General features: G+C 41.6%; 1 protein-coding gene across 3 annotated transcripts; it reads right to left on the bottom strand.

Moving 5' to 3' along the window:
• Positions 1–202: 202 nt before the first annotated feature.
• gng2 (guanine nucleotide binding protein (G protein), gamma 2) lies at positions 203–18,154 on the bottom strand. 3 transcript variants are annotated; one of them, XM_085258338.1, is made up of 5 exons: positions 17,952–18,154; positions 17,737–17,830; positions 7,957–8,033; positions 2,982–3,104; positions 203–1,270 (listed from the first exon to the last, which is right to left on the bottom strand). In XM_085258338.1, the coding sequence occupies exons 4-5, from the start codon at positions 3,066–3,068 to the stop codon at positions 1,142–1,144; spliced, it is 216 nt and encodes a 71-aa protein (XP_085114464.1). In that variant the 5' UTR covers positions 3,069–3,104; positions 7,957–8,033; positions 17,737–17,830; positions 17,952–18,154; the 3' UTR covers positions 203–1,141. The 3 variants fall into 3 exon arrangements, with proteins under 3 accessions (XP_085114464.1, XP_085114465.1, XP_085114463.1); XM_085258339.1 differs by lacking the exon at positions 17,952–18,154 and adding an exon at positions 3,995–4,129 and having other exon boundaries at positions 17,737–17,945; XM_085258337.1 differs by lacking the exon at positions 17,952–18,154 and having other exon boundaries at positions 17,737–17,945.
• Positions 18,155–22,734: the final 4,580 nt, after the last annotated feature.

Raw genomic sequence — 22,734 nt, 5'->3', positions numbered from 1 at the left:
TCTAAAGTCGTTTTTTCATGAGAGTAAATGTTCTCTTATGAAACCGGTGTCAGCTTGCAGATGTGATGATGTTTCCAGAGGTTCTTAGTTTATATATATGATTACAAGCAATGTGGAAAAAATAATCTCACAGATCCGCTGCCTACTGCTTTTAGCAGTATCATGTATAATCGAGAGATGTGCTCGTTGAGTCTGCATTGAATCATTCTTGTTTTAATATTTACTTTTGTCACCTCCAGAATGAGAGTGCCTATTTTATACAACCTCCACATGAAAGGAAAGTGAGAAGATCATTTGACTGTTTCATGCAATAGTTAATGATACAAACACAAACATTCAGAACTCACAGCACGGCACAGTTTACTTGCTAGTCATTTCATACAAATAGTAGAAAGAGGGTTTGTATCTGAAGGAGACAAACTGCATCACATGTGCCAGACAGGCTAGATGTTGATACACAGAGACTGATTTTCAGAAAGGTAAAGGTGTAAATAGTCACAGAGTTGAATGTGTCAGACATCCCATTAAAAAAAGTTTTCACTAACCTGTTGGTGTTAAAAAAAAAAAGAAAAAAAAAAGACTTCAGTAATCACGTAGTTATAGAAAGATATTTAGGTAAAATTGGAATAAACACAAAATAAACAACTTAAAAAAAACATTCCAATATACAGGTGGCGTCTAGTGGTAGGCGTAGTTTTTTTGTTTTTTTTTGCTTTCCTACAGAGCTCAACCGACCCTTAAACCACTGAACAAAACATCTGGAAGTCCCAAAAGAACCACATCCATATTTTTCTCATTTTATCTATTTTTTGTTGTTACACATCACAACCCGACGACATGGTAGGTTGACTGCTTGTCCATCATGTCTCTAGGTGGTTATCATCACACTCCTCCTCCTCATCGTCGTCATCATCCCTTTTGTGTCATCTAAAAGCGCAGAACCCTTCAACATGCCGCACAGCCCCTCAAAAACAATTGCACCGCTTTAATGGTTACACTTTAATTTTTGCACTCTTTAGGTGCCGTTCGAGAAAAGGGGGCAATGATCGACGTGCCCTCCTACTAGAAGATTTCTATGTGTTTTGAACGTCCATGTTCAAAGTCCCCACACTTAGCAGACTGCTGCAGGGACGTGCCGAGTTTACAAGATGGCACAGAAGAACTTCTTCTCCCTGAACGGGTTCTCCGACGCTGGCACCGGCGACAATAAAGGGTCCTCTTTGGCATGAGCTTCGCAGTATGACATCAAGTCTGCTGCAGCTTTAGACACCTGCAGTTACAAACACACACACAAGTGTATCAGTTCAAGTTGGCGTGCACAGTGTGGAAAAACACCAGTCCAATTTAATTCAAAGAGTTAAATCAGAAGGCGGATGCTTGTCTTTTATCTGGATTTCAAACGCATAGCAGCATGCAGGAGCTAGATCCTGGTTAGCTTAGCTTTACCAAAGTACCCCTAGAAGTAAGTCTCACCTCTTAGCACTACTTTAAAACTCACAATATTTCATCAATAATTCTCACAAACTACCACCCTCATCATGTGACTTGCTCTGGCAATGCCTAATGTTAAATTTCGTTAAGTTAACCAAATAAATCATCTAATCATTCTGATCTTACACAGCTATGGAAGCCCGTTTCTGCCACTACAAAAAAAAAAAAAAAAAAAGTATCCATAACTCGTTCTCGAAATTTGGACTTATTTTCTCGAAATTTGGACTTATTAACTCCAAATTTTGAGAAAATAACTCGTAATTTCGAGTTAATAAGTCAAAATGTCAAGAACGATACTTTATTTTTTTTAAGTGGCAGAAACAGGCTTCCATACACATCTGTACATATAGTACTGTGCAAAAGTTTCAAGCTGGCCCCCCACTTCTTCATGTTTTCAAATAAAAATGGGAAACAGTATATGTAGAGTATATAAATCCAAAACCTGTCACTATTTGATCCGACCACCTTTATGCTACAGTACAGCCTGAACTCTCTTAGGTGAGCTTTCTAGTCTTTAAGGTGTTCAGGAATAGTCTCCAGGTTTCTTGAAGGACACTCAAAGCTCTTCGTTGGATGTTGGCTGGCTTTTTGTTCCATTGTCTGTCAAGATGCTCTCACATCTAGCTCTAGGTCTGGGCTGTGGGGAGGTCTGCCCATGACTCATAGTGTTCCACTGTGTGTTCTTCTATCCAGGTATGCTTTTACTGACAGTGTGTTTGGGGCTTCTTGATTCCACCCTTCCAATTGAGGCCATTTCCAATGAGGCTTCAGGGACTATTAAATGGAAGCTCCTCATACATCTCTCAGGTCCTGTTCCAGAACTTTGGTGATTTTTTCCTCTATTTCTTAGGGACATGACTTTCATATACTCCTCATTTGCTGTAGCTAGTTTTTTAGGCCACCTCTTTTTTTGTCCTCCACTTATCCCGTTTTCTCACATTTTTAAGGACACACTGCACACCATGCTGAGAAACGCCACGTTTTCAGCTAATAGCTGTTTGGGGATCACCTTGTTGGTGAAAGTCCAGCTCATTCACCAAAATATAAAGACATGGGAGTTGACTGAAGACTTTTGCACAGTACTGTAAATCAGAAAAGTAATAATAAAGTCATGTGCGACAGCTGCGTTTGTCTGTTTTTATGACCGTAACAGTGATTGCTGCTCTCTTTGTAAGTACAGTTTGTTCTTAATAGGCTTGCCATTGCCAGTGTGTGAATGTGTGTGTGTGTGAATGGGTGAATGACTGAATGTAGTGTAAAGCGCTTTGGAGTCCTTAGGGACTGAGTAAAGCACTATACAAATGTAGGCCATTTACCATTTACCATTTTTACTTGGATACATTAGCAAAAATTAAAAGTAAATGAAGTATTCATTGCTATTGTTTACCTCCATTAGCTCTGTAAACTTTTAAGCCCAATTGTAAACAAATAAATGTAAGTTAACGGACGGAAACCTAATTAAAAACATAAACCACGAGGTGCCAGCGCACCTTTATCCTGTCGATGTTGGCTTCCATCTTCAGCTGTTCCACCAGCTTCCTGGCTTGTGCGATGCTGGCTGTGTTATTGCTCGCCATGGGCGCTATCAGTCAGGCCTCGCGTGCTCTGTCTGCCTGTAGCAGAAAGAGATTTAAACATCCCAACCATTTCAGCTCAGAGACGAGCACTATAATATAGTGCAGGAGTAGGCGACTCCAGGCCGCGAGTGCCGGTGTCCTGCAGGTTTTAAAAGTGTTCTTGATCCAACACAGCTGATTCAAATAGCTAAATTACCTCCTCAACATGTCTTGAAGTTCTCCAGAGGACTGGTAACGAACTAATCATTTGATCCAGTTGTGTTGACCCAGGGTAAGAGCTAAAACCTGCAGGACACCGGCACTCGAGGCCTGGAGTTGCCTACCCCGGATATAGTGTAACAGGCATGCAGAGAGGAGTGCTAGTAACAGATACCCTGTTTATTATCACATGCCTACAGACACACAAACCACAGACACAAGCATATTATTTATGGTGTCAGTTGCTAGGCAGCCCCTGTCAGTAAGAGAGGGAGGCGGGGGAGGTGGGAGGGGAGTGTGGGGGTGGCGCTTTGTCCGGTACTAAATTTCAAAAAAGATAAACGGATAAGAAACATTAGAGGTTTCAGCAAGGAAAAGCTCTCATTATGCACAATATCTTTTGTTTTTTTTAAACATATGTGGTGATACTCAGTCACAGTGTCACACAAGAGCACAGCGTCTGTCTCTGCCTTATATGTAGGACAATTCATGAAAAACATGGTGTGCAGCCATGAAAATTAACTACATTTCATTTGAGGTTTTGATTGTTTTCAACATAACAGGATATTTATTCTGTGAAAAAGGAAGCAACCTGGCCTCAGAAGCTATTATTGCCCCGTTTAAGCAGACATACGCTTGCTGAAACTGGACTTTTCCTCCATATAAAAGTTGCAAGATGTTAAATTAAATGCAAACTTTTTTACATGCCCTTTGTTTGAGTATATTACCTCTATCTGCAGGTAGTCTTGCTTACTCTCACAGTGCATAGAAAGTTGGCTGGCGATTCTAAATTGGCTACAAGTGTGAGTGGTGGGTTTTTTTCCTCCTTTGACAGCCCTATGGCAGCCAGTAGACCAGGTGTACTGAAGGGTAAAGCAGAATGGATGGACAGAGGCTCATAAAATATCTACTTATTCAAATATCTTTAAGAAGATAGCAATTTTTAATACACATATTTTTTCTCTCAACTGTAGCCACTGTATTGAGTTATTAAAACTGTTCAAATGCTTAATGGGCTTCTTGCAGATCAAACAAATAACAACTGCCTCCTTGGAGAAGCTTCAATGCTCCTCAAGTTCTCTCTGGAACGCCTTTGAAGGTGCACATTTCTTGCCACTCTAGGTGATTAAATATTGGTGGAAAATACTTCCCAACGTGCTCACAGGTCTTTACATGCGATGAAACTGTTCAGCGTCTTCATTACGTTTCTCCAACTATTTATTCTTTACATTTGTCACCGTGTCCTGAGGGCCTCCCCTGAGTTCTCCAGCTGCTTTGATTAAATGGATCAAGCCCTCCAAAACGGCTTCATCCTCGGTGTGCGATCAATCATCGCTGGAGCCCCCCTTCGTTATTCGTCTGTGCACGCTGTGGTACGACTCAGCGTGGGTTCAGCACTCATCTCAGTGGGGTGCTGGAGCAAAGCATAAACATTAACGCTCTGCGGTGGCACATCTGCTCCTCAGCACAGGTTCACGGGTTGATTCCATGTTATATTTGCAATGCTTTAAAGATCGATTGTACTCAAATGAAGCAGAGAATTTAACTTTAAAGCGTTCTTAAATGGTTTACAGATAAAAAGAAATACCATGATTAAAAAGTACTACAGTGATCTCAGAATCAGAATACTTTATTAATCCCTAGGGGAAATTATTTTTCGTTACAGTGCTCCATTTAATCTATTTAATCTTTGGAGTAACCCTAAAATAAATGGGATAAAAACTGTAAAGCATCATGCACAAGAAGCTCCAACTGGCTTGTTTTTGTAATTTTTGCATAAGCTGAAACAATAAAATTGAAACCAATACAATGTAGAAGATTAATTATCAACACAAAGGTTAAACATTTTGAGGACAGGAAGAGTATTTTTTCATTTTCCATTTTCCCCCTCCTCTAACCTAAGCTGGAACATCTCTGCACGATGTCAGCGCAAACCAAATGACAACGTGTAGACGATCCGTGAGAACAGCCCGCAGCAGGCTCAAAGCGCGAGGAGTGGAACATAAACACGATGGTTTATAGCCACTGCAGCTGAGGGATCCTGGATGTTCTTAGTTTGAGGAGAACGTCACCTTGTAGGGTCATGGTGTGCCAAAAAACGCCCAACATCCATTATGAGGTTGCTAATCAACTCTGTTAGCGTTTTAAAAGCCCTTAAAGCAAACTTCGTTTTCGTCCCTCACCAAAATAAAAATAGGACAGAGAGTTATGATCGCTGAACAGAAATTAGTCTTTAGTGTCGTTTATATCAAGGCCACAATATTGTTTCAACACCCCTGGGAGACGTCAAAACAGGCCACCGTATCATCAGACTATTGATAGGGATAAATGTCACTCTGTAAGGTTTCTGGGATACGTGAAGAAAAGTAGGTCTTCCATTTTAACACATGCCCAAAAAAAAAAAAAGAGGCACAATAGCCTATTTTAAGAAAATTGTCAAGGAGAGTTGATGTTTTGAATAAACGCTGTATTAAATATGGAAGAAGCTAAATGATCAAAGTCAAGTCCCCTTTTGTAATTTCTCAGTTTTTACATCTTCCTCCTGTCCTTGCATCCTCCCCTTGTGTCTTAGTTCACGTGAAGAGATGTGAGAAGATGAGGGAGAGACGCGAGGCGAGAGGACTGCAGGTATCAGGCGTTTAACACGATGAGGCTTCAGCGCTTCGTGTCAACTAAATATGATGTTTGGCACAGATACATCATAAATTGTTTCGTTACAGCCCAACTACTGATGAGCGTAACAGTGTTCACGCCAGCTTTTATAATTAGGTCTGCGTTTAATTAAATTCACCACATGCCGCATTGTGACGAGATATCGTACCTAGAGTCCCCGGAGTCCCTCTGTATTTTGTGTATTCCATCTGTGTGCCACGCTTACTTTATAAATACAGGCTAAAAACACTAGTGCAGAGGTGGCCTTCTCTTGTCCTCCAGATACATTTTAATAGCTGGGACATCCTTTAAATGGCACTCCGAGTTTAATTTCCAGGTCACAGGGAGGAGGACAGAGGCAGAAATCTGAGAAATGTAAAAAGTTTCACTTTTTATTTTACCCACTAAGCTCTATGATAATAAAAGAAATGGAGGCCACACGTAAATTAACTGCCACTCTGGTTATTTACAGTTTTGGCAGATGTAAGGCAGGAATTTCCCCGCTTTAGAGCTAAATAAAGTATACAGTCATGTGGAAAATAATTCTTTACTACATTTTATATAGTCATGTGAGAAACTAAGCTTGTAAACTCGCCTTTAGCGGGAAGTAAACATCTTCTTAAAAGTCTTTTAATATTTGGCTCACTCTTCTTCACAGTATTGCTTCAGTCCTTTGAGGTTTGTGGGCACTCGCTGATGCACAGCTCTCAGCATTTCAACTGGCTTGTGGTCTGAGCTTTGACTGGTCCACTGCAAGCACCTTGGTTGTTGTCTTTTTATAGACATACTTGTCTTTTTCTAATTGCACTTGCATGAACTTCAACATTTAACATGTTAACTGAGGCCTGTAGAGTCTGAGTTTTTCCGAGGATTGCACAGCCTGACCTTTGCAGGAATGTTGACTCCTGGGAAGATTGTAGTATCATATTAACATGCACCTAAATGCTCAAGACTAGCAAACTATCAAAAAGATTGAATTAGTTAATAAGTAAGTGCTCTTTATTCATATGGAAGCAGTAAGGGTGTAGTTAATTAATCAAAGGGCTATATTTCATCTCATCAAAGTTAATTTAACACATTGCTAAGGGATGAAACAAAAAAGCTACATTGCTCGCTTGGTTAAAAATGGCAAAAACGTCTCCAAATGACACTAAAGTTAAAGCATGAATGTGGAAAAAAGAGAATAAAGAGAAAAACAAAAAAGTAAGAAGCAACTGGGCAGAGCTTTCACTGAGGCTGCAAGGTCACTTTCCTGTTCATTACTGTTGGAGCGTGCGAAAATGCCACCCTGACATTTTCATATCTGCTAAAGGAGGGCGGGGTGATGGTGACATGTAGCAGATGCACACTTTTCCTTCCTTCCTTCCAACCTAATTTCCTTTCCTTTCTGCTAGCTGCTTAAAATACCATTCTGAGATGTTGCGTCTGGTGTCATCATCCCGATAAGTGTGACACTGATAAATAATGCATTCAGATGGACAGAGGCCTTAACCGTGTAAGCTGTCGACAACTTTATGGCAGCTGTCACGATTAGTTCACAAACTCTTTGCAGCAGCAGCAAGAGGGCTGTGTCATCACCGTGCCCTTGTGATGGCATCAGCCACACAGGGGTAAATCAGTCCATTTTTTCACTTTATTAGTTTGCTTTGCAGTTTTCTTCATTAATATAATTTATTAATCATTTGGTTAAACCTAACACTGATATGATGAGGCGCGCACATAGTAGCATTGTTTGGTTTTTCTAAAATGTTTTGTTATATTAATTATGTTTCTCTTTCTTTGAGTTACCTGGGTTTGGGCGGTGGATGTTTATATTTAGCTGACCTCTTTTATGGGCCTGCTAAGTATGCTTTTGAATTTTGTTAATTTTGGACTTTTTGAGGGTTAAAATAAAGAAAACCCTTTTTGAAGATACTTTTTTGCCTGTGTCCTCTTTGCTTTGGCTGCTTGGTCCCTCACAGCCCTCATGCCACAAGATTGAGAAAGATGTCGCCATGCGTCTTTTCTCGTCAACCTTCTTCCTCTTGCCTGGACGTACCTTGTCTACTTACTCCTCCGCACTCTGCCCTGGTGCGCGTCTGCAGTTCAGTCAGCAGTTTGTGTCTGCCACACTCTCTGCAAACAAGGAGAAGGAAAGAGAAGGGGAGTGAGAATCGGAATCAGAAATCAGAGCTCTGCATGCTTTCAATCCCACATTCCAGATAAATTACGCCAAGGCATGTCTGTGCAGCCTCTGTCCTCTGATCAGTGTGTGTCAGAATGTTACAGATAGCTCCTACAAACTGGGCTAAAGACAAATAACTGATGGAGAAACAGCGCACCACAGCACAAGTGACAAGGCAAAGTCATTTATACTTTTAAAGGAAATATGCTTGAGAGAAAGATGAGAGGATGATTTTTCAACAGCTAGTTAGGCTATCTCAAAGATAGGGCAGGGACAAGGTAACATAATCTGCCTGTAGCGCCACCAAAACTCATCAGTTAATGTTTGATCCCATTTGTTGATGCCATACAAAGTTTAGTGTTGAAGGGGTTAAATGTGTGACTATTTTGTAGCCAGATCCTTAATTATAAGCACAAGTCAAACTTTTACGAGTCTGTCCAGGCTCATAAAAATGCATGCCACGAAGGATGTCACCAATGTCCTGAGAGATATGGGACTTTGTCATTGATTTAAGGTGAATTTACTCAAAAATATGTCGCCCTTTCACACTAATGTCTGATGGATTCAAACGATGATAGTGTGTGCCAAAGCTGAAGAAATTCCTTCAAGGTATTCCATAGTATAATGTGGATAATTTGGAATTTGTGATATTGCATTTGTGTCATTTGCATAGGTGATTTGCTCTGCAGAGTGAAGGTTTATGGGTACACAACCTATGCATGACATGCTTGCATGTGGTCCTCCATAAAAACCAACACTGGGTAGCCTGACTGAGATGACGCTGTGCGTAACTCAAGTGCGGAGTTTGTAAAGTTGCCCAGAACAGGAAAGGAATTGCAGTGGAGTCCACAACACAGAGGGAGCAGGGTGGAAAAAAACCTTAAAGAAGAAAAGAAAATAGCTACAGTGGACAGTTTTTATTGTTTTAAACACTTGGTTTCACTTTAGCCTTTTGTATGTTATAACTTTGCTTTTCCCCAGACCAGTTGTTCCATGAACTATGCTGGTCCCTTAACTTGGAAACAGCTACCTCTGTTGCAAACATACTAATCCTCAGACTAAACTTAAAATGTTTTCATCACGATAAGAAGGCTGATCGTTCTTCTGTCTATGCAATAAATATGTACAACAGAGATCAGCTGTTTACCCTAGCTTAGCATAAAGAGGTTTTACAGGCTTTCAGGAAGACATATGGAATATAAAGTGCTGTGTAGTGAGATTTAGATGTGCTGGTAGAACAGAAGTAGCCTAGTTATTTGTCCTCATTTGCAGTCTTTACACTAAACAAAGCAACAGTGCTAGCGGTCCTCCCATCTAACTCTCAGCAAAACCACAAATAGTGACACTTGTAAAAATGTCCAACTCTTCCTTTAAGTCTTCAGTGGGTGCTGACCCTAACTTTCTCTCTATCAGCCTGTCCTTTCTTCTTCTGGCCATTCAGATTCATTCTTTAATGCATCTGTGACTCTGCATCTCAGTTCTGATAAATGGGCCAATTATCCCGCATGAGCAGATCTGCAGAGGATGGGAATTCCTGCCATCATAAATCATGGTAGCACACAGCGCGCAACATTAAAGCAACGTTACAATGAGGAATCCATTAACAAAGCCTTGCCAACAGCTGCAGGACCCCTGAGCCAAAGTATTTTAGCAATGCTGAAGCTGCTTGGAGTTTAAATAACAAGCAAAAAGAAAGAGGACTCTTGCAGTCTTGGAGTTCACTGTAGCCCCTCCAGATTCACTGGTGGTGCCATTAATCTACATTGTTACACTGTGTTATGCAAGCGTCTATAATAATCTCATCTGCGCAGTGATTCTTAAACTAGCAGCAGGAGAGCTGTAGCAGGTGTGAAGTGTGTAACGGGATGGTCTTGTAAAATCTCTTAACGGGAAATTTTATTTAGTTCTTGATGGCAAAGAAAAAGTTTTTTTGATACTCCACTAAAAAAGTCAAATGCTGCTGCACTTTCAGAGCAGCAGTCGAAGAACAGTGATGTTTAAGAAGCCAGTTTGATTTGAGCTTTGTGACAGTGTATTATTTTGCTGAAAGAAGCCACCAGAAGATGGGGATAAACGGCCTGGTCAGCGGCAGGCGGCAGCATTTAAATGATGCTCAGTTGGTACGAAGAGGTCCAAAGTGTGCCAAGAAAATGTTCCCCATGTTTCAGGCTCCCGGGGCCATTACCAACAGCCTCAGCCGCTGATATAAAGCAGAATGAATCCATGTTTTCATCTTGTTTATGCCAAATTCTGCCATCTGAATATCGTAGCAGAAATGAAGACTCTTCAGACCAGGCGATATTTTCCAGTCGTCCATCATCCAATTTTAGTGAGCCTGTGCAAACTGTAGCCTTATTTTTCTATTCTTAGCTGACAGGAGCGGCACTTAGTGTGCTCTGCTGTAGTACATCTGCTTCAACGTTCATGCGTTTTGCATTCAGAGATGCAAACAGTACCTGTTGCCTTGATATAAGCTCAAAGTAGTCTGGCCATTCTCCTCTGACCTCTGAGACCAACAAGGCATTTTTGCCCAGTTAACTTCTGCTCACAGAATCTTTTCTTTTTTTGGATCACTTTGTGTGAACTCAGAGATGGTTGTGTGGGAAAATCCCAGTAGAGCAGCAGTTTCTAAAACACTCAGACCAGCTCATGTTCAAAGGTACAAAAATCATCTTTCTTCCTCGTTCTGATGCTCAGCTTAAACTTCATCATCTCGACCATGTCTACACGCCTCAATGCATTAAGTTGCTGCCATGTGATTGGCTGATTAGATGTTTGCATTATGGAGCAGTTGAACAGGTGTACCCAATGAACTGGCCTGTGAGTTTATTTGCTGTGTGTATCACCCAGTTATTCTAACTAATAACTGTTATTGACATTACACAGTGGCAGAGTCACATGACTAGTAACATGCGACTGTGTCATCATAAGTTTTATTTATATAGAACACATGTTTGCTCACAGAAACATCCGGCTTGTCAATCAAAAGAATTGCTTTTACATCCGGGAACTTTCCAGCAATCATCTTCTGTCGGCTGCTGCTGGGATCGAGAGCAATATGAAAGTAAAGTTTTATAAACACTGAATTTGCAAGAAATTAAACAGCTAGTTTAGCAGTCTGCTACCCTCCAAACAAAGTTTGTGATTAACGTTAAAAAAAACCCCCAGACCAATGTTTTTTTCCCAACTAGGCCAATTATAACAGTTTTTAAAACATAGCTGTATTTGTGTGTGATCTTCTCTACAATAAGACTTATTATTGCAGCCAGAAGAGTCGCCCCCTGTTGCCCATTAAGAGAATGAGGCGCTTCTGAATGTACTTCACCTGTCGGGCCTGGAGGTGACGATAAACTTTTAAAAGTGTGGGACATAAATTACGCTTCAAACAACATTACCGTGTATTTTAGACAACTTTTCCAGCCATATAATGTTGCCATTTTATTCAAGTGCCTCCAATGTTGCATGGTTTGATCCCACCCAGGTCGGACATCAGGAAATAAAACACATTCTGTGGGGAAACAAACACTTCTTGTGAGTGTGAAAATAAACACTCATCTCATTTACTATAGAAAAGAGACAAAGTGTCTTTTTTATAGTAATGGCTGCACTAACTTTGGTAATTTCCTGCTTATTTTAATTCACTTTATGCTGTGGGAAAGTCAGGAAAGCCAGCCATTCTTAAAAAAGAAAAGAAAAAAGTTGCTGAATTTGATTTCCTGGTGAACAGATTATGTCGTCATATTAATGTTGCAAAGCAGCAGCGAGATCAGTGGATGAAAGACAAAGGGTGTTAAAATACTTAAGTCCAAGGAATTCGTTTTTTTATCTAAATACTTGGAAATATCGTTCCTTACTTTTAGACCAGTAAAGAATTTCTAGCTAAACTGTGGTGAGCGGGAAAAAACAAATGCAACATGTGAGTGGTGATCCATTTCTCTCCTTTGTTCCAGCCTTCTGCTTCCCGTCCCTCCCTGTATGGCAGACAGGTGTTCACCGATATGACAGAACCACCCCCAGCATGCTCTGTCCTGCTTCTAACACCACAGAATCAATCTAACCCCTTCTGCCATCCTTCCCCTGACATTTGGAGCTTTTTTGAACCTCTTCCTACAGGCTTTCGGGGGGTCTGTGTTTGTGACGAGGCCCTCCATAGATGTGATTATAGCTGCTGCTCGACTCTGGGTGTCGCTGACTTAAAGGGTGATTAAGCGCCACAGGAAACATCCTGGTGAGGAAAATATAATTCCTGGCCTGTCGAGAGTGACGATCTCTTACGTACTCCCACGCAGGCTGGCTCTCGGCTCAGTTCTCCTTCCCTTTTTCCAACTCCTTTCACTTCTGTAGTGCACACCTTATTTATCCTGTCTTTTATTCCCTACACCATCCAAAGAGAAATTTAAGCAGCGACGCAGGGAGTGTTCTGTCCTCTGTGATGCCTAGGGTGTGAAATCAGAGCGTGGTAATTAAAAATGTGTCCCTGGCTCAGCCATCTGGACCCTGGAGAGTCAGTGATTAACCTGCAAGGGTCTGCAGGGACAGCAAGAAGGCAGGAAGTAACCCCTGCTCAGAGCTCATTTGAAGGTCTCTTAAGGCCTGTCTTTACAAGAATGCAAACAGCACACCTTCCTCAAAGCCCCCTTACTTATTGTTGCTGTTACATTTAAGTTACACTCATAAACCCAGCAGATTTACTACAAATTCTTGGTTATTTCCAAAGAAAAGTTCTTTTTTTGTAGTTTTTCTTTTAAAAAAAGTAAAAGTTTCTCTTCCCTAGTAGACAAATTGGCATTTAATTTTGCCTTTTTCAAACTGACAGATTTGGGGTGAAAAATGTAGATTCCCCAACGAGTTCATGAGTGATTGCTGGACTTTGTTGGCTGTTGCCAAGTGAAAAGAGGGTTCTGCATTAAAAACCTCCTTCTGATTGCTCTGGTCATTAGCAGATTGCCGCACTTGTCTGCATGAAAGATCAGACTTGTCTGTAAACACTGTATTTTGCTAGTGTTTGCAGACAAGTTGGTGTCATCCATACAAACTTCGATGGCAACTAGCAACCCAGAAGTCACACAGGGTTTTCTGTGCAGTCCTGGATAACTATGTGCCAGCTAGAGGGCTGAAATCCACCCTATCCTCCCTGGCATATTGCATCCTACAAAAAACTATCTGTATACCTCGCTACTAATGACGGTATGCAATAAAATGTTATTTCTTTTCATATTAATCAAGCTGAGCTTATAGCATCCTGAGAGAAGTATTTGCAATCCTTCCCATTGAGTCAGTATTTCATGCTTTCCTACCAAACAAAACCAATCCTAAACCTGGCTGCGGATTTTTTAACAATGTAGTTTTTCCATTTATTTCTGTAGCCTTGTGTGAGTGTGCAGAAGAAAAAGTGTGCAAAAACTTCAGTCATCTGACTCTCATAGTATGACAGAGTAACTGTACCATCCTCAATGCGTCATAGGACACTGAGCTGCGATGTCACTGGGGAACTAAAGACAGCAAAGGGCACACTCAGCTAAAGAAAGATTTGCAAAAGTGTAAACGGATACTAGAGGACACCAAGAAAGAGAGAGAAAAGCAAATAAAAGCTGGAAATAAAGTTTGTTGGAAAAATGAAAGAGAGGATGTGGTAGCAATACCTTCTTCCAGAGTGGCTTTGACCGCAGCAAGGAGAAGTACAGAAACATAAAACTGACCTCCGGAGTTATTAATGAACACAACCAGGAAGATATTGACTGTTGACTGTAATTTAGCACGGATCCCTGCCCTTGAACAGGAGAAAGGACGCCCCTCCCTCTGCACGCAAAGACGAAGCGATGAGACACAGAGAGCTGAACTGTCAGGTCATAACTGTCTGTGGAGATGATGCTGAGTGCGACAGCTGAATGCCCTTCTCCATCACAGTCTTCAGTTATACTGGGCTCTGAGCGGCATCATATTAGTAGAAGAAATAAAGAACATTTGGAGGTTTGATCACAAACCGGCCCATTCAAGAGGCCTATCCCTCACTGATAAGCCTGAAAACACAAAGAAATGAAAACATAGTGCAAGTTAATATCTGTACTAGCTAACTGAACATGCACTGACTGAAAAACGTGTGAAAACATCGCGGGAAAATCTCATGTCAGCCACCAGAGTTGCGTATTTAGCACTAAAAGAGCGCCTCAGTGCTGTGGATCTATATTGTGTGTGGGAGGGAGGCTTGTGGTTGCGTTTCATTCATGATTTATGAAAAATACACAATCCCCATTCAATATCTCTAAAGCCATTGCTTTTTAATATAGCACTGTAAAGCGAATTCACTAAGAAATAGAAAAGGATCTAAATGTTTCTTTCAAATCTCCATCATTTAAAAAACAAAAACATGTAAGATTAAAACATTTTAGCTGCTAATTTAATCATTGAACCATTTAAAGGGCTAGCAAGCACGCAGCTGTAAATCTGTTTTATTGATTCAGTCACAAAAAACGTTTTTAGAATCTGTGTCAAGTGAAATAAATATTCATGATGACGATGATGATGATGATCATCAGGCTAATTTTCCCCCCAGCATTGTTTTAATTTTGGCACGTATTAGCTGCTTCGTGCTCCCTCCTCGTGCCACTTCCTCCCAGTCAGACCACCACCACCCACGATCATTCAATGAGCCTGGACATCTGTGCCACCCCCAGGACGCCCTGCCCATCTTACCATCTCAGAGGCTGTGTGTGTACATATACTGTATACATGTGTAGTGGGGGTAATCTAGGTCCCTGAGGGGGGAGGGGAGAAAGCAGTGGCCCAGGAAATGACGCATCCGCTGGGAGTCAAGGAGGCAGCAGGGAGGAGGCTTCTTTTGCTCCAGGGAGTGCAAATATGGTCTTTTATGTTTATTAAATCAAACAGCCAAGGTCCTGTGTGTTTTTGCATTGTCAGATTGAAACAGTGACCAAGTGGTTTGGCTTTTCCTCAAACGTAAAGCATTTTAAACCTTTGATTTGCGTGTTACATAACAGCAGTGCAGTTAGTGGGATAGAAACAATGCACTGGCGCTCACGGGAACAGCCTCTGAGCTTCAGGAGCAAACACAAAGAAAAAAACCCAATTCTTTTTTCTTTGGGGGGTCATCAGCCAAATAATGCTGCTGATTTTTGTGAAGGTTTTCGGGGGGTAATCACGTCTTTTACCCACTCTTTAATGATACTTGGAATGAGACAGTGTGGTCGCATCTTTTGTGTACGTCAGTTTCTGTTCTCCGTGATTTCATTGACGGGAATCTGAAGGAGTTTTGTCCTCGCTCATGGCAGCACAAACACATTTTTCCTCTGAAATTAATCAGCATGCAAGAGAATAACACAGCCAGATTCCTGGGCTGTTAACAATATCACAAACATCCGGGCTTGTGTGGATTCTGCTGAGGGACCATCACAGACGCTCACTGGGCTTCTGGTCTTTCTGATCAGCTTTTACAAACTAAAAGCCTGGAAACTAAACACTTCTGATTGATTTGGACTCGAGTCAGACTTGCTGTAAATTTTATTTAAACACATCTCTGTGAGATTAATCAGTTAAGAGAGACTTTAAACTTATATGACAGCTATGAGAGGTGACAGGCCTGAGACTTTTCCTCCTGCAGTGACCTCTGCCGTGGCTTTAGCCTTTGCTGGATTTGCTCCAGGAGACCTAAAAACTGCTCCTGCGAACTTGAAACTCGAGGATTTGAGTTGGATTGGATAAGACTTGCATCTGGTAGATCCGGCTCACACTTAATTCACAAAAATAAAAATGTAAATAACAATGTTTTTTTCATTGGAATCAGTGGTCTGCTGGGAAAACTCAGGCCGTATCCTGCGCTAGGGTGGATATGTGACATCTACCACCCACCCAACCACAAATCTATAGAAATAGCGCTCCCCAATGGCAGCAGCGGTACAACAATGCCACAAAAGTGTGTGACAGCTATGTGACTTGACTCCGAATACTTTCCCCACAACTTATTGTCTAGATGCGTACTTTAAGAGGGTTAAAGTTATATCGCCACAGCCACACGCCAGTGGACAATGAAGACATAACAACTCAAACTACTCTGTTTTCAGGCAGTTAGTCGACCGTATCAACCGGGTGCCCGCTGCACAGCTACGCATGGTGGACATTTCTCTTTATATGCAGATTGTAAAAATTAGGTCTTGAGTTTAGACTGTAAAAAAACATTTAAAGTCTAGTGACTTGGCTTGAGCTTTGTTTCGAAGACTCATGACTTGATTTCCTCTTTACCTAAACGACAGCTGAGAACACAGCACAGTCGAATGAGCTTAAAAACCAAAATCAACACTGTTAGAAGCAAACAAGCGCTTTGAGTACAAAGGTCAAAGCCTTTAATTCAACATAATTCCCACCTCATGTTTGCTTTTCCTATGAAGTCACTTCTGCTCACATCTTAAATAAGGAAACTGACACACAGATGACAAGGCTAACTGTAGTTTCTCACTTTACCCTGAAACAGAATCATTTTTGGGCGGAGGTTCTGAAAGGAGCAGGGAGAGGTCACCATGCTCAGCAAGTCGTGCACCGCTCGGTTCCCCTTACTCTTTTTCAGTCGTTCCTCCCTTACTGCCTTTGCTTTCTATTTACAGACTCGGCACTGGGGTTCTGGAAAACACTCAAGGTTTTGTGAGGCATTGTGAGCCGCTCTTTTAGTCTCAACATCGATGCAGCTGATGTGGCCTCGGAGCAGTTCCTCTTTGAGATACAGTACGACCTGCCTGGAAGCGAGCTCTTGCGTAATTCCAGCTCGCATTTGTAATAGGCCTGGATATGTAACACAATTGCATGCACATGATTGGGTGATTTAACGTGAGCTGTGCATGACGATGCCTTTGTGTGACGGGCTAAGACCGGGGAAAAACAGCGCATCTGTGTTTGTTTTCTTGCATTTCTTTTGAATGTGTGCCGCTGTCAGCATCTATATAGTCTTTAAGCTCCATAAAAAAAAAACATCCACCACCCCCCTCTCCACCTCCTCCCTCCCTCCTTCTCCCTCAGCCATCTGCCTGATACAACCACTACATCCAGCTTGTGTGTTGTCAACTGCTTTTTCCTTTCCTCAATGGAGGGCTAGGAAGCCTCACGAAAAGCTTCTGGATAACTTTCGGCTGCTTCCGTCTTTTGCATCTCTTCCTGCCAACCACCCCCACCCTGCTTTTCATCCACCTCTTTCTTTGCCTTTTCCATCCCTTCTGCTCAGGCAAATATCCCCTGAAACAGATGCCCTTAATTCCTCTGGCCCCACATTATAAGATCTGCCCAATCCTGAGGCAAGAAGGAGTGAGGAATAAGAAAAGCAAGGAAGAAAGCCCACTCTCCTGTTTTCTTTTCACACACATATATAGGAGGAGATAATGGACGGGGAGGGGGGTATTAAACAGCGGCTCACCTCTGAGGAAGGAGCTTTTTAGTGATTTTAGAGGGAGGAGGGGATTCCATGACGTAAACCAGCCAGCAGCATCAATCTCACCCCTCGAGCGCTGACAAAAAAGACATCATGGATATGTAAACCCCCCCCCCCTCCTCTGGAACACACCCTGTTTCAGATGCGATTAACCCACATGCCACCAAATTACAAAAAATAACTAAATGTCAGGAAGCAAAAATGTAAATAAAAATTCAACCAACCTTTACTGTGGTTGTGTGCTCTCCTTCTGTGAATCCAAATGCAGCCAGTCATGTGGAGTAGTATCCACGCGTTCTGCCTTCTGCTGATCTCTTTCTGTCACACACACACACAGAGGCAGCCGATTACATCCACGCTCACAACACACACTCCTCTATCTGTATGGCTTTCGCTCTCTCCCTCTCTCTGTGTGTGTCTACTCCCGCTGAGATCCTACCTCCTCACTGCTGCTCCGAGTCTCCACCCTTCAGCGAAACGCTCGGGCTCCAAGAATCTACCCTCCTCTTCATCCTCCCTCCCTCTTTGTGTCTTTTCTTTTCTGCTATTAGGACACACTTCCTCCGTCCACAGGAAAAGCCTCGAGTGTCTCTCTAAACAGCTGCAATAAACAGATGCATACCAGGACAGCCGACATCACATCCTGTATTGCATACACGACACACGCCTTCTTGCCACAGCGGAAATGTTTAATCATCAGTCTACTTGCATATCACAGCAAAGCCAAAGATCAAAAGATTATAAAAAAAAAACATACACCAGATGTGGAGCAAAAAACACAAAAAGTGTGCGGTACATTTGGGAGTACAGAGGTTTTCTGCATGTGCTGGATACACTTAATTTGGGCGAGTGTACTAGAAGAAAAAAAGTCAAAAACTGGTTCTTACCCTTAATACTGGCAAACCTAACTGATGTTATCTTGCAAACGCAACAGGCCCCAACAACTGGTTTAAATATGCTGCACTTTGCACCATATCTTGTCACATTATCTTGATGGCGCCATGTTCCATATTATTGTGGGATTGGGACTTTTTTCTCTTTTCTTTTCTGCTATTTGTGCTGCAAAGGCACTTAGCAAACAACTGCCTGATGCGAAAGCCAGATTCTTAACTCAACTACGCAACCGGCAATAAACAAGCATGTTAAAATCGGCATTAATGTTTCGATTACTATACGCTTGCATTTATCTGATTTCGTTTAAGCTTGTTTTTCCTTGTAATTGGTTAGTGTTGTTATTTTTATGCCTTTCTTTGCCAATCCTGCATTTAACAGCATAACAACCCATCCTAAGTTTCTGAAAAACAACAAAGGGAATGTCTGGCTTTTTAACTAGTAAATATAATACATTAAGTTTTTGTGCCATGTAATTACTTCAGTGCATTCAGAGACAACAGGGAATTAAGGTGATTACAATCTTTACTCATCCAAAAATTTAAATTTAGGCCAGTTTCCTCTGTTCTGTTGAGCCATTAATTGATCTGGCTTGTTTTGGTGCCAGTTGCAACACTCGGTATCTCTTTTCATATATATTGAACCACTTATTCCAACAAACAAACAAATAAACCCCAACAACAACAAAAACATCTTTCAACAGCTGATAAATCAAAATTTACAGAGTAAAGAAGAGACAGGAAAAAACCCTTTAATCATGATATGAGTTTTGAGCAGAGGCACCATGTTGGCAACATCTGTTTGCCAGTCTTAAAAACATAAAAACTGGCCATCCGAGCCGAGTCCGCGACCAATACAAGATTTTTAAGGCTGATAACAACACTAACATTTTATGATTTTAAAAATCAAACTGACCAGTAGTTTGGTTTTTTTTTTCTTTCAGATGGAAGAAACATAAACAGCTTCCCTAAAATGTATTTGTGTGTACTTGGGTGGGGAGGACAATGTAATGCAGCTTAAAAATAACCTTGTTTTATTGCCACAGTAACTCGTGGATTACTCAACTGGCTCCAAGCGTGTGTTGCTGACAGGGAAGTTGCAAAGTCCCCTCAGCTGGGCAAAGTATACAAGATCAACATTCATAGCATGATTAAAAGTGTTTCTCCCATCTCTTCTTTACTCTTTAAATTTTCATTTCTCTGCTGTTATAAATGCTGATACTGATACAGTGGGGCAAAAAAGTATTTAGTCAGCCACCGATTGTGCAAGTTCCCCCACCTAAAATCATGACAGAGGTCAGTAATTTGCACCAGAGGTACACTGGGACTGGGAAGAGTGAATCTACAATAGGCAAGCAGCTTGGTGTGAAAAAATCAACTGTGGGAGCAATCATCAGAAAATGGAAGACATACAAGACCACTGATAATCTCCCTCGATCTGGGGCTCCACGCAAGATCTCATCCCGTGGGGTCAAAATGATCATGAGAACGGTGAGCAAAGATCCCAGAACCACACGGGGGGACCTGGTGAATGACCTGCAGAGAGCTGGGACCAAAGTAACAAAGGTCACCATCAGTAACACACTACAACGGCAGGGAATCAAATCCCGCAGTGCCAGACGTGTTCCGCTGCTGAAGCCAGTGCATGTCCAGGCCCGTCTGAAGTTTGCCAGAGAGCACATGGATGATACAGCAGAGGACTGGGAGAATGTCATGTGGTCAGATGAAACCAAAGTAGAACTTTTTGGTATAAACTCAACTCGTCGTGTTTGGAGGAAGAAGAATACTGAGTTGCATCCCAAGAACACCATACCTACTGTGAAGCATGGGGGTGGAAACATCATGCTATGGGGCTGTTTTTCTGCCAAGGGGACAGGACGACTGATCCGTGTTAAGGACAGAATGAATGGGGCCATGTATCGTGAGATTTTGAGCCAAAACCTCCTTCCATCAGTGAGAACTTTGAAGATGAAACGAGGCTGGGTCTTCCAACATGACAATGATCCAAAACACACCGCCCGGGCAACAAAGGAGTGGCTCCGTAAGAAGCATTTGAAAGTCCTGGAGTGGCCTAGCCAGTCTCCAGACCTCAACCCCATAGAAAATCTGTGGCGGGAGTTGAAAGTCCGTGTTGCTCGGCGACAGCCCCAAAACATCACTGCTCTCGAGAAGATCTGCATGGAGGAATGGGCCAAAATACCAGCTACTGTGTGTGCAAACCTGGTAAAGACCTATAGTAAACGTTTGACCTCTGTTATTGCCAACAAAGGTTATGTTACAAAGTATTGAGTTGTATTTTTGTTATTGACCAAATACTTATTTTCCACCCTGATTTACGAATAAATTCTTTACCAATCCTACCATGTGGATTCATGGATTTTTTTTTCACATTCTGTCTCTCACAGTTGAAGTGTACCTCTGGTGCAAATTACTGACCTCTGTCATCATTTTAGGTGGGGGAACTTGCACAATCGGTGGCTGACTAAATACTTTTTTGCCCCACTGTATATGAGCAAATAGCTCATTTCAACCGATATATATCGGCTCCCCTGGTACATCAACTGGGCCCTAGCAGAGTGTAAAAAAGTAGTTAGTTAGTTTTCCTAAAAAAAATTAGACGATATATCAGAATTTTGGATTTGTAAACCACAAATATCGGTATTGGTATCAGTCTTAAAAATCCTATATCAAACAGCTGTAGTGGAGTGTTTCTTCTGTACATCTATAACAGCAGGCAGATGTAGTTTGTAAAAACAAATCGACTGAGACTGCCAAAGCCACTCTCCCTGATGGCAGATGCTTCCCCCAGGAGGACATTACATCCTGCCACAACAACAAAAAACTGTGCTGATCCTGTGATTCATATAAATTATTAAGGCAGCATTTAAGAGCTGTCTGGCTTCTAATTCTGAGCTCATTCAGATGATGCCTCTATGAGAATACTGTACATCTGCTCTCATGCATATCAAGTTTTTCGCCTCCAGGTAAACTCAGCAAACGGTATTTGTGTTCCTCCTACTGTCTGAGCGTCACGTTTTCTGTGAGTCACATTTTTCCTGGCTCCATTCATGCAGATGTTATTTTCTGTGACTTACAGTAGCAGCTCATGTCCATAGAGAGAGACAGAGAGAGGGCGGAGAGGAAGATGTAGAATCAGTGAGTCATGGTTCCTGCGAAGGCGACTGTAGGAAGCCTCTGTCGCCAGGATACCACCATGATCTGGGATAGCCCTTTGTGGGTCCAGTAAATTAATGGTTTCCACACATCTCTTTTTTTCCCCCCACATATCCTCCAGAGTCCTTTTGTTTCTGAACTCAAGAATCACTGATATCACCGTCTGTCCTGATATTATAAACATCTAGATTTGTTTTGTTTTACTATAAAATCTTTGAAAAATGTTGTCATGCAGTTTAATTGCTGATGATTACATTGTTAACGTCTCCACATCCAGTTCAGTAAATGCAAGAATTCCAGCTGGAAGTGTATAGCAAACGGCTATGCTCAGTACACATTAACAAACAGGACTGAACGGTATTCAGTTTTACAAATAATTTTGAAATCAGAGGACGTCAGAGGTGAGAGGTACAACAGTGAGTGTCTATAGTCATCTGTAAAACACGGTGGAGGTGCTGTCACGGTTTGGGTCTGCATTTCAGCCAGTGGTGTTGGAGATCGGGTCAAGATTTAATTATAAACACAGAATAGTGTGAACACTGTGCAGTACCATCTGGAAAGCATCTGATTGACAGCAGCTTCATTTCACTATTACAATTATCCCAAGCACACTGGCAATGCATTCAAAGCATACCTAGATAGAAAAACACACAATGGAAGAGCTTTGAATGTGCTTTAGGAAGCCTGCAGAACTATTCCTGAAGACTACTTCAAGAAATTACTAGACAACTGTCTAAGAGAGCTCAGGATGGGTTGAAGAATAAAGGTTTTTACTGAAGTTCTAATAAAAAACAATGCAGCACATCAAATATTTGCCTTATATACTCTATTTCCATCTACGGTAGTATCTACTTCCCCTTTTCCTAGAGAAATAAGAGACTTTTGCACTGAATTGCATTTGAGCTAATTATTAAAACAAAACAAACAAACACAAACAATTACGCGATTTTAACTTGACGTTTTTGAAGGGCATCTGTGATTTTTATAAAAACTGTTTTATTGATTTAAGTATTTATCTCTTAAGCCCTTTGTCAGGTACAAAGAAGGTCTTTACCTGACTGAAAATCATGATTCAATATTCTGTACACATCCACAAGTGCCTTTCTTGCTAGCTGCACATGCGCATTATCACCTTTGATGTCTTGGCACTTAACCTAG

This window comes from Mchenga conophoros, linkage group LG19, assembly GCF_057382185.1.
Source record: "Mchenga conophoros isolate Kocher_MC1m ecotype Shallow Benthic linkage group LG19, M_conophoros_male_GT1.1, whole genome shotgun sequence".
Taxonomy (NCBI): Eukaryota; Metazoa; Chordata; class Actinopteri; order Cichliformes; family Cichlidae; genus Mchenga; species Mchenga conophoros.
Note: the sequence above shows the minus strand (reverse complement) of the source record. Positions and strands in the feature narration are given on the sequence as shown.